Source organism: Prunus dulcis, chromosome 7 (genome assembly GCF_902201215.1).
Source record: "Prunus dulcis chromosome 7, ALMONDv2, whole genome shotgun sequence".
In the NCBI taxonomy this organism is placed as follows: Eukaryota; Viridiplantae; Streptophyta; class Magnoliopsida; order Rosales; family Rosaceae; genus Prunus; species Prunus dulcis.
Window position 1 is genome coordinate 10878691 of NC_047656.1, and position 12452 is coordinate 10891142.

A 12452-nucleotide genomic window follows, 5' to 3' on the forward strand; every position below is an offset into this window, starting at 1 on the left:
GAGCATTATGCCAACGAGATTCTTGCTTATACTAAGAAAGTATTGAAGCATTTTTATGAGGATTATCCGTTGGACACTTTAAGAATTTTTTATGGTCGTTTACTGGAACAAAGTTAGTCATGAAGTTTTCAGGGGGAGATATTCATCAGGGGGAGCGTAGAATTAATAAAGATCTTCATACACTATTTACTCACAGAAGCAGTGTCAACTATGATATTCAGACAGATGATCAACAGTATGACTTCAAGATATTTTGCCAAGCATCAGGGGGAGCGTGCTATCAATAAAGACCTTTACACACTGTACTCTTTTTCCTTCGTCCGGGTTTTTATCCCACTGGGTTTTTCCTGGCAAGGTTTTAACGAGGCAGTGTCGCACGCATGTCAATATACACAGAATTTTATGTTACGCATGGTTATGTACTCTTTTTTTTTCCTTCGACCAGTTTTTGTCCCACTGGGTTTTTACTGGCAAGGTTTTTAACGAGATATATTCCGTATCATTTGTGGTCTCCAAGGGGGAGTGTTATAAATAATACGGTGGAGCCCACATGTTGGAAGAATTTTCCTACAAAAGGGTTCACCTCCCCCTTTGTAATATACACAGAACAGAAACCTTCAATAATGAGATCTGCTCTCTACCTCAATTGTTGTAAAGATAAACATGTGGAGCCCACAAAGAAATTAAGCAAACATCTATGGGGCCCACAAAGAAATTAAGCAAAAAAAATTTGGAGGCTTCTTACCTGGAGACTCACGGGTGCAGGTATCTCAGCCTATAAATAAGACCATCAAAAGAAGAAGGAGAAGTGGAGGAAGAGAAGAAAGAAAGGAAGAGGGTGAGTGAAAAGAGAGAAAATTCAGTAAGCCTCATATATTGCAAACTCTAAAGTTGTAGCTCTATTATTTTATTTAGTGAAAAGGTTACTGCTGCTGCTCTCCGAGGACGTAGGCATAGCCGAACCTCGTTAAATACTGTGTCTCGTCTACTTTACGTGCTGCTCAAAATTCGCACATATCTCAGGTTATTTTATAACACGTTATCAGCACGATAGTCTCTCCTTTTATTTCTGAAAATTTTCAACTCAACACTATGTGGTTACCGTCTTCTGGTGATCGTATCTTTCACCTAGAGCTTTCCACAGAACCAACGGTTCATCAACCACACATATTAGCTTTTCAGCGCTTCATGGATGTGGCGGCGAAGAAAGATCATGCCCTTCGCATTCTCTTCAGGCGAAGCATCATTCTCATCTACAATTGTTTGTCCGAGGCCATTGGCTCGTAGATGAATTTTGGCATACAGGACCCATGATAAAAAGTTGTCCCCGGAAAGGTCCAAGGCAGCAAACTCCAGTTTTGCCAAATTTGCCATCCAAAACTTTAGGCTCGAGATCTGAGATATTAAGTCACTTATTAATAGGAATTTCATTATTCAGGTATATTAATTGATGATAAAACTAAAGTGTCATGAATTTGCTGTCCAAAACTTTAGGCTCGAGATCTGGAACATTAAGCCACTTATTAATAGGAATTTCATTATTCAGGTATATTAATTGATGATAAAAATAAATTCATGAATTAAATTGCTTGCTGTATGGACGTTAATCCCGCACCATACCTTAAATGTGCGGTAAAGTAAGTGTGCTTGTATGGGCACTAATTCTGCTCCATACATTTAAATAAAAGCAAATGCCTGGACGATAAACCCGCACCACCCTTTAAATATTGCCGTATGGGTAATAAACCTACACCATACCATAAATAAAATTAAATGTGGGGACAAAAACCTCCACATAATATATATGAAGTGCATAATATATTATAGAGTATGGGCAATATTACTGCGCCACTATTCAAGATATAATAGATGGGTTTTAAGATCACACCATCATTTTATTACAATAATTTGTATTACAACGTGATGGGTAAAAATAAAATTACACCACCATAAAATAACAGGACTGATTAAATAACTTAGAAATTACAAATTACGTTACAAAGAAGTAAATTAAACAAGCATGGATTAAACAACATAGAAATTGTGAGAACACAAAAAAGAAAGTTTGCATGTCGTTGTAGTAATAAAGTGAGAGCAGACATATGACAGAGAAGAGACAGAGAAATAACCACATAGTGTTGAGTTGGAAAAATTTCAGAAATAAAAGGAGAGACTATTGTGCTGATAACGTGTTATAAAAAATAACCCGAGATATAAATGCATTTTTTTGAGCACGTTAAAGTAGATCGAGACAAATATTTAACGAGGTTCGGCTATGCCTACGCCCTGGAGAAGCAAGATAGAACCTTTTCACTAAATAAAATAATAGAGCTTTTAGAGTTTGCAATATATGAGGCTGCTTGAATTTTCTCTCTTTCACTCACCCTTCCTTTCTTTTCTTCTCTTCCTCCACTTCTCCTTCTTCTTTGATTTATGGTCTTATTTATAGATGAGATACCGAGAAATCTCCCAAAAAAGAGTCTCCCAGTGTAAAAGCCCAAAATTTTTTTTTGCTTAATTTCTTTGTGGGCCCCATAGGTGTTTGCTTAATTTCTTTGTGGGCTCCACATGTTCCCTTGGAAAGTCCTCCCTGTCCCTAGATGGTTGTTCATTAAAACCAGGCTTGAAAAACCCAACCCTCTTCTGGCGAAGGAAAAGCAGACAACGCAGCTATATCAAATAGTCCTATGTTAGAGTTTGCAATATATGAGGCTTACTGAATTTTCTCTCTTTTCACTCACCCTCTTCCTTTCTTTCTTTTCTTCCTCCTCTTCTCCTTTTTTTTTTTTTTTCTTCTTCTGATGGTCTTATTTATAGGCTGAGATACCTGCACCCGTGAGTCTACAGGTAAGAAGCCTCCAAATTTTTTTTGCTTAATTTCTTTGTGGGCCCCATAGATGTTTGCTTAATTTCTTTGTGGGCTCCACATGTTTATCTTTACAACACTCCCCCTTGGAGACCACATGTCCCTAGATTGGTTGCCTCATTAAAACCTTGCTTGGAAAAACCCAGTGGGAAAAAACCTAAGCGAAGGAAAAAGAGTACAACGTGCATATGTCCTATGTTAGAGGACTCTTGAATGCTCCCCCTGATTTTGCATGCTCCAACTTGATTGCTTGCAGAGTTGTCGTAATCCGATGCCATGTACTAACTTTTGGAATGTACATTTCGGCAATGATTTAGTGAAGAGATCTGCCAGGTTATCACTTGAGCGGATTTGTCCGACTTTGATTTCTTGACTCTTCTGGAGCTCATGTGTATAGAAAAACTTTGGTGATATGTGCTTGGTCCTGTCACCCTTGATATATCCTCCTGTGATCTGAGCAATACAAGCTGCATTGTCTTCATTCAGAATTGTTGGAGTGTCTGTTGTTGAAGGTAGGGCACATGTGCTTCGGATGTGATGGATTACCGACCTTAACCAAACGCATTCACGACTGGCTTCATGGAGGGCAAGTATTTCTGAGTGATTGGAAGATGTGGCCACTAATGTTTGTTTCGTTGAGCGCCATGAGATCGCAGTTCCTCCACATGTAAATACATACCCAGTCTGTGATCGTCCTTGATGTGGATCAGAGAGATATCCTGCATCAGCATAACCAATAATACTCTGGGCATTGGTCGATTCACTGGAATAGAATAACCCCATGTATGTTGTCCCACGAAGGTATCGTAGAACACGTTTGATGCCGGTCCAGTGTCGCCTTGTTGGAGCAGAACTATACCTTGCTAACATATTTACTTAGAATGATATGTCTGGTCTGGTACATTGTGCTAGGTACAATAAAGCACCTATTGCACTAAGATATGGTACTTCTGGACCAAGGACCATTTCATCATTCCCTTTTGGACGATATGGGTCTTTCTTAGTGTCAAGCGATCGAACGACTATTGGAGTGCTAAGTGGATGAGCTTTATCCATGCCAAACCGTTTCAAGCAAGGTTTTAATGAGGCAACCAATCTAGGGACATGTGGTCTCCAAGGGGGAGTGTTGTAAAGATAAACATGTGGAGCCCACAAAGAAATTAAGCAAACATCTATGGGGCCCACAAAGAAATTAAGCAAAAAAAATTTGGAGGCTTCTTACCTGTAGACTCACGGGTGCAGGTATCTCAGCCTATAAATAAGACCATCAGAAGAAGAAGGAGAAGTGGAGGAAGAGAAGAAAGAAAGGAAGAGGGTGAGTGAAAAGAGAGAAAATTCAGTAAGCCTCATATATTGCAAACTCTAAAGTTGTAGCTCTATTATTTTATTTAGTGAAAAGGTTACTGCTGCTGCTCTCCGAGGACGTAGGCATAGCCGAACCTCGTTAAATACTGTGTCTCGTCTACTTTACATGCAGCTCAAAATTCGCAGGTTGCCTATTTATAGGCAGATTGGTGCAACTCTCGTGAGTGTGCAGTAAGAAGAAGTTGCCGACAAACTCTACCCAAAGTCTCCAAATGAATAGTTAGTGGGCTCCACACAAAAACTTTACAACACTCCCCCTTGGAGACCACAAATAATATGTCAGTTGCTTCATCAGACTTTGCTTGGAGAAAACCTAGTGAGGTGGAAAACTAATGGAAGGAAGAAAGAAGAGTACAACAATCTGTATAGCATACTTCTGGATGCTCCCCCTGATTAATATCTCCCCCTGATGTCTTCATGACTATCTTTTGGAGTGAGAATCTTTCGGAGTGAGTGAATGATATAGCCACCAATAATTCATATAGCAAATATATTTCCAGTGAGCTATCTCTATGTAAATCATAAAATTTTTAGATTCTGCATATTTAACAACACTTGGGCTATTTGTAAGTTTACTTGAAAAGAATATGCCCGTATATGGTTTTATGCAGAGATAGCATCAAATATGCCTCACATCATCCAAAATGATGGAGTTGAGCTCTATCTGGAAAATACGATGTCCGGTCCAATATACTTCCGGAAAATCCTTCAAGTGTCCAACGAATAATCCGCATAAAAATGCTTCAATACTTTCTTAGTATAAGCAATAATCTCGTTGGCATAATTCTCGATCTTTCAGTCGAGACAAATATTTCTGGAACTCTTGAGAAGTTTTAATGTGTTGTACTCACTGAGGCAATTTATGCATATTAGTATTGAGTACAGATTTTGTGCTTCAGGCACATGTCATTCAGGGACTTGCTTCATGCAATTTCAATCCTTTCAAGGATTTTGTTTAAAGGGATTAAACTTTATGACACATTATATAGCTTTAACCTAGCTATTTATACATCTTTAGGAAGTCGCTTCTGGCAATATGCTCCGTGTCTTTAATAATCTTTAGAGATAACATGTTGGTCTCCATGTGCAATAAGGGGGGGCACAATTGAATTTTGGAAATATGGAGAAAACCCAACATTCCTTGTTTCTGCCAGAAACATTGTGTCATACAAAGTAGGTATATTCCCTTTTATTCCGAACACCCAAGTATAACTTTCAGTATTAACATCTTTTGGGGTTCGTACTATGGGTTTGCTCTTTCACGTTCATTCTCATCTATAATGGAATTGCCTCATTCCATTTTGGCCAATGATATTGTCGACATTTAATAATTGAACGTGGCATACATCAATTATAAGCATTTCTTTGCTTTTGGGTACCCAAGCCACTGCAGGGGGCTTTTATTATGTGAGAATGTGGATTATAACCTCCAATGGAGCGTTATTTTATAGTAGGGCGTGGATAATCTCCATTTAGGGAGTTGGAACATTTAGAACCATATATCTGTCATGCTGCAGGCATGCCACAGATTAATACATACATGTCAATTAATTTATGGGACTTTAACCCATACAATTTGCTACGCATTAGGCGTGCACAATATCAATATTGACATGTCAAAGGATTGTCCTTTGGGGACTTCAATCCACATCATTTGCTACGCAACAAGCGTGCATCATATTGATCACTGCTATACCCATATTATGTTCTTATGGGACTTTAATCTGTGCAGTGTATTATCAATGTATCCAACTTGCAATCTGTACAAGTGCCGTACACATGGATGATAACTGTACTGGCAGATGTACTGTACACATGAATAGATATGTATTCATGACTTGATGAACAATACTATTCATATGAATAGTGACGTATGCATAAATATTAACCATTTTGGGTAAACCGTCACTATATACAAAAGGGAACCTGCAGTTCCTTAAACTCATGGATGAGCAATTAAATGAGATGCCAAAAGTTCCTCAAAATATGGACAATTATGTAAGGGCTTGAAGTCCCGAAATATGTACAGAAAATTGTAAAAATGTCCATACCATGAGAATATGTGGCTTTGGCCTGAAGTTCAAAATTTAACAGTATTGAGAACCTGAAGTTCCAACAATTAAATGGACAACCCTTGAGGTATTATTGCAAATTGTGGTACACCACATATTTCTTTGGCATAAGAAGATGATGAATTTAATAAAGTTCGATTCTGTTATAATCGACACCTCAAGGAAGAAATATATTCTGTGAAGCAAAGGTAACAACCATATCAGGTCCTGCAAATCTGATTGAAGGTTCAGGAAAAGCCCAAATTATGTTACCGAATGGAACAATACTGTCCATTCCAGATGCTTTGTATTCATCTAACTCCAGAAGGAATCTGTTGAGTTTCAAAGATATACATTTGAATGGCTACCATGTTGAAACAAAGAAAGAGGAAAACATGGAATATCTTTGTATTACCTCCAGTGATACCCAAAAGCGTATACTGGAGAAGCTTTGTGAGCTCTCATCAGGGTTGTATTACACAACCATACGGACAATTGAGGCACATAGTGTCATGGACCAAGAGCCCACTGGCTCAAATGCTTTTAAACTTTGGCATGACAGGTTGGGTCATCCTGGATCCACCATGATGCGCAGGATCATCACCAACTCTAAAGGACATCCCTTATTAACTAAACACATTATGTTATCAAGTGACATCTTTTGCCGAGCTTGTTCACAAGGGAAGTTGGTGATCAGACCATCACAACCAAAGGTTGATGTTGAGTCTCCATCATTTTTGCAGAGAATTCAAGGGGACATTTGTGGACCTATTCATCCCCCATGTGGACCATTTCGGTACTTTATGGTCTTGGTGGACGCATCTACCCGATGGTCACATGTTTGTCTTTTATCTACTCGGAATATGGCATTTGCTAAGTGCGGTAAAGTAAATTCATAAATTAAATTGCTTGCTGTATGGACGTTAATCCCGCACCATACTTTAAATAAATGTAAATGTGCGGTAAAATAAATTCATAAAGTAAATTTGCGATAAAGTAAACATGCTTGTATGGGCACTAATTCTGCTCCATACATTTAAATAAAAGTAAAGGCGTGGACGATAAACCCACACCACCCTTTTAAATAAATACTGTCGTATGGGTAATAAACCTACACCATACAGTAAATAAAATAATTGTGGGATTGATAAAGTAAAGACAATTATTTATGGGTTCATATCAACACCACAATCAAATAGTATGATATTATATTAAATCATTTTATAAAGTAGAAGTCATATTTACCCCGACCGAAGTGCACGTTAAGATTCCAAAACCAAGAGACCAAGTGGGTGGCTGTCAATCAGTAAAATAATTTTTGTTTATCCGACAGACAGGCCAGCCAATTTTTGTTTGCACTTGTCATTTTGGAAAGCAAACTCACGGCCCACTTGCAAGTTGCAAGTCCATGCTATTATTGTTGTTGTTTTGGGATGAACACTGATCATCATCATCATCAGTACCAGAGGAGGCCAAAGTGGTCGTCTTCTTCAGCCTCACCGATCACCACAATAGCTCTGAAATGCAACTGCTTGCCTCCTTTAACCACCTTGGTGACTCGGGGATTATGAAAAGTGCAAAACCAATGAACACTGAAGGCAGAATTCCTACTCCAAGCATTATCCTCCAGTTTATATGTGCTGGAAGACCAGAAAATGCATAGTTTGAAACGTAGCCTAGTAAAATTCCAAGATTTATAAAAATTTCAGGGAAGGAGGTCAGTGAGCCTTTGGCAATGGTGGGTGATATCTCAGCAATGTAAACAGGGGCAATCATGACACCGAAGCCAATTCCAATGCCGGCCAGGAGTCTTCCAATCATCAGTATTTCAAATGAAGGAGCAAATACCATTACACCTGCGCCAGCTTGAAAGACAACAGCAGCCAAGGCCATGGTCCACTTTCTACCAATCATATCGGATGTTTCACCACCAAGGAACGCTTTGCTATTAACTCGATGCAGATCTGCGCTGTACAGGTCTTCATCTTTGGCCAGTAGATTTTGGGGCTCACCAATAAGAGCTGAAGAAACAGAGGAAGAACAGAGCACAGAGACCCAAAACGGAGGAAATTGCACCGAGAACGAGAGACCCATATCAGAAAGAGAGTCCATTTCGGATCAAGAAGCGAAATTAGACTCAGAAAGTGAAGAAAAATTGAAATTTTTTTCATGGAATTGGAGAGTTCAATCAGAGAACGAATGGCCAAATCTGCAAGTATCGAAGATAAAGACGAGGACTTTGGAGGCTCTGCTCGACCTCTAATACTCACAAGGTGTAAATCAGAACCAGCAAGAACAGCAGAGAAGCTCGACCCGGAGCTGAGCTTTTGTTGGGATTCTGAGCGAAATGTGTTTCTTTGAGGATAGGAGTTTACAGAGGTTCATCATCAGTGAATTCAGCTGATATATTTGAGAGCGAATTTGTGCTGATAACGTGTTATAAACTAAAGAGAAATTGGAAAGAAAATTGAGACAGAGAAAGCATAGAAATCTGATGTTTCTCATTCCTTATTGAATGTTTTCTCCATCGGTCTATCTCTTTACATTGCAAGTGATATGCCTATTCATAGGCTAAGGTTTTGGTAAATACAGGGAAGGGAAAGTTCCTGGAAGATGCAAGGAAATTTCCTCTGTGGGCTCCACCTTCAAACTTTTACAACAGTTTCTTCAAATTGGTTAAAATTTTGAGTTACAGTACATCCACAAATGTTCACATTAGCCATTATCAAAAAATAATTATTACAAAGACTTAACTAGTCATTGGGTGACATTCTTTGCTCACTAATCACTAATCATCCCACTAAGCCTATCACGATTGGTCAGACTTCTCCCAGACCCAGGTTAAGTTTTCTGGTCCAACTTTATGTTGAAAACATGGTCTGAAATTAGATAGCAAAAGACAACAGAATGAACAACTAGAAAGAAGAATTTATATCAGAACTGCTTTTTTTTTTTTTCCTCTTCGTGTAACCATATACATTATATATTCATACAAATTGTATGAATTCTCTCCATATACACTTATCTGCTTTTTTTCTTGTAAACAATGTACACCATATACACCCATCTGTTTCATTTGGCATCCCAGACAAAACAGATAAAATTCTCTACAGCATTTACATGATCTTCAACGAATGGTGTATAAATGAGCAAATGGCAACGGATTTTCTTTTCGTGCAGGTTTTGAAACTCCAGGAATCCCAAACACATTCCAAGTTCGAACCGTCTCATCCGCGGCTGCAGTGGCCACAGTGCATCCATCTGGGCTCTGAAAACATAAACAACAGAAGTTACAAACAATTAGAATATGTAACTACCATATGAAGTTGCCATGAAAAATTATTCCAAATGAAAATCAATCCATGAAATCAAATACACAAACAGAATTGAATTCACAAAGTGCAAATTAAAGTCCAAATTAGTACCTGAGTCATGAAGAGAACTCTGGAGGTATGGCCAGTGAGCTCTGCCATCCTCACCATTGACGGGTACTTCCAAAGGATAAGCTCATTCTTGCTAAAACCATGACAACTAAGCAATTCACGCTCATAATTGTTCCACAAAAGACCACACACCTGCGAGCCAGTGTCAACCGAGCTCAAGCACGAGCCTGTTTGTGTGTTCCATATCTTAATGCACCGGTCAAGTTCACCACCACCAGAGGCCAACAAATTCTCTTGAAATGGACACCAAGCAAGGGCCTTGACTGCTGCAGTGTGGTCTTCAAGCCTTTGAAGCCACTGTCTTGGTGAATTGGAAGAGGCTGTTGACCTGTCCCATATGAAGAGAACATTATCGTTCCCTCCACTAGCTAAATGCTGGCCTGAGGGTGACCATTTTAATCCACAGATCTCGGCCTCGTGACCCTTGTAGGTTCCCACAATGTGGGATCTCACTCTTACATCGTTGTTGATAATTCTACCATCCATTCCTCCTGTAGTAAGAATGCGTTTGTTCCAGGCCAGTGAACCTACTCTTCCATGGTGACCACCTCTCAATGTTCTTATCTGCAGTGACAAAATCAGCAGTAGATTAGTATTAGAACCAAGGTTTCATTTTCCAAGGAAAACAACCAACAATAATAAGCAACAACAATGTTCTTACCAGTCTAACAGAGACAGAATCCCATAACTGGACCCAGGAATTGTCCAAGCCGACGGCAATATGTTGCCCATCAAGAGCCCAACTGATGCTTGTAACGGGACCATCTTCATCATCAATTGTGACGAGTTTTACAATGGAATGGTCAGAAGGATTCCATAGGTACACTGAGTTTCCAAGAGCAATTGCAAGAATGTTGCTGCTGCTCCAGTCTAGTAAATTCGAGTAGAAATTATCTACAACACCGGGAGCGTCCATTGTTTTCTCTGGACCCTGCAAAATCAATTTGGAAGAATTAGAACATAATCCACAAAGCAAAATCAATATGATCATCATTACAGACACAATCCTAAGCACAATTAGATTCAAGTATGATGATATTAATGCAATTATTATACCTGAGGAACCCGTCGAGAGGGCTTGGTAGATTTGGCCTTATGAAGAGGGGGTGAAAGCAATCTCCTCGGAATGGCTTCAACTGGGGTGGGAGGCTTGTTCTTGAATGTGAAGATTCGTCCTCGGTTCATGTTGAAGGTCTCAGTCAGTAGCGTCTGGTATGGAGTGCTTGCAGCCTCCGGGTTCTCGATTCCCTTTCTCCCTCCTCTGACCATGTAATGCGCGTAATCAAGGTCCAGTGCCGCCCGATTGGGTATAAACCTATCCAACTGTAAATGCCAAACAGATTTTATTAGCCAGAAGAAAACCAAAAACCAGAAGCGTTAATAAAGCTCTGTTTGGTTTCAAAGAAAATGCCAGAAAAGTGAGAATCTCTCAGACTTAGTGTATCCTTAAACAGAAGGATGTGATTGGACAACTAGCTTAACTTTGTGAGTTTGAAAAACAAAAAACCCAGAATTCTGTTTTGCTTGCGCTTGTTTTTCCTAAGTAATCAAACATAACGATTCAACGCAATTCTTTAACAAATAAAAACCCTAGAATTCCAAACGGACAGATAATCAAAATACAACGAAAATTAAAAAAAAAACCCAGAAAAGATTCACTTACATTTTCCCAATTAGGCTTTCTCATAAGGAAGTTTTGTTCTCCAAGAGGGTTCCTGGTGTTGCTCGATGAACTCATTTTCCTTGTATCGCTGTGCGTGAAAACGAAGCTGAGGCAAATTGAATGCGTGAAAACGAAGCTAAAGCAAATTGAAGGAAACTGAATGAAAGTGGGTTTCAACTACAGACTTGGATTTAAATAGGCATCGACCGGAGTACAGTTGTAAATTTTTGTTTCACGAAAATCCTTGTCCTGCAAGGAAAACCCTCGAGCGGACCCCAGCTGGTCAGCTCCTTTAAACAAAAATTCTTGATTTTCCAATTTTACCCTTGCATTTTTTAGATTTATTTTATTTTCACCAAGGTTTTTTTTTTTTTTTAATACGAAATTTTCACCTAGGTTACAATTTAAAAGTATATGTCATTTTACACTTTTCTCATCTTATTAAAAAAATAAATCTGGTGTCACATATTTTTTTTCCAACTTAAAAACTTTGTTATCACACACTATTAAAGTGACATGGAAATTTGAACCTAAGATTGATCTACATGTCAAGACAATTTTTTACTGAATTAAACTCCTTTAGATGGGTGAAACTTTCGTAATCTCATAAATCCCACTTAGTTAATAAAAATGTTAAAAGAGAAGACATTTTATTACAGAAAGATAAATTAGTACATTCACAATGTGTTGAATTGAATACACCCATAAATTAAATAAAATAAAAAAGACATATTTTGCACTTGCCCATAAAAGAGTTATAAAACTCCAAAGCTGTAAAGCATTTTAGATATATTTTTTTAATAAAAATTATGAAACTCTGTTTTTCAATAACATTTATGTGGTTTATGAGTATGGAACTTGAATTATTTTGCATGGTAATAGAAATACATTTTTTGTGCTATTTTCAATTTTCAATTTATCTTTTATAAATTGTTCAAAACTTTAATGACCCAAACTTTATAATTCCTTGGAACCAAAAAAATATTTCAAAATTCATATTTGATACAACCATTGTTGTAAATGATGGATGACCCACATGTTGAAGACGTAGAGTAATATTGAGT

General features: G+C 38.3%; 2 protein-coding genes across 2 annotated transcripts; both read right to left on the reverse strand.

The window, feature by feature from the left end:
• Positions 1-7426: 7426 nt before the first annotated feature.
• LOC117634563 (probable polyol transporter 4) lies at positions 7427-8817 on the reverse strand. The gene has a single exon (XM_034368720.1). The coding sequence runs from the start codon at positions 8392-8394 to the stop codon at positions 7786-7788; it is 609 nt and encodes a 202-aa protein (XP_034224611.1). The 5' UTR covers positions 8395-8817; the 3' UTR covers positions 7427-7785.
• Positions 8818-9068: 251 nt separating this feature from the next.
• LOC117634665 (cell division cycle 20.1, cofactor of APC complex-like) lies at positions 9069-11539 on the reverse strand. Its single transcript, XM_034368849.1, has 5 exons — positions 11389-11539; positions 10782-11048; positions 10387-10656; positions 9708-10289; positions 9069-9550 (listed from the first exon to the last, which is right to left on the reverse strand). Exons 1-5 carry the CDS (start codon positions 11461-11463, stop codon positions 9410-9412), a joined length of 1335 nt encoding a protein of 444 aa, XP_034224740.1. The 5' UTR covers positions 11464-11539; the 3' UTR covers positions 9069-9409.
• Between the last annotated feature and the right edge of the window lie 913 nt (positions 11540-12452).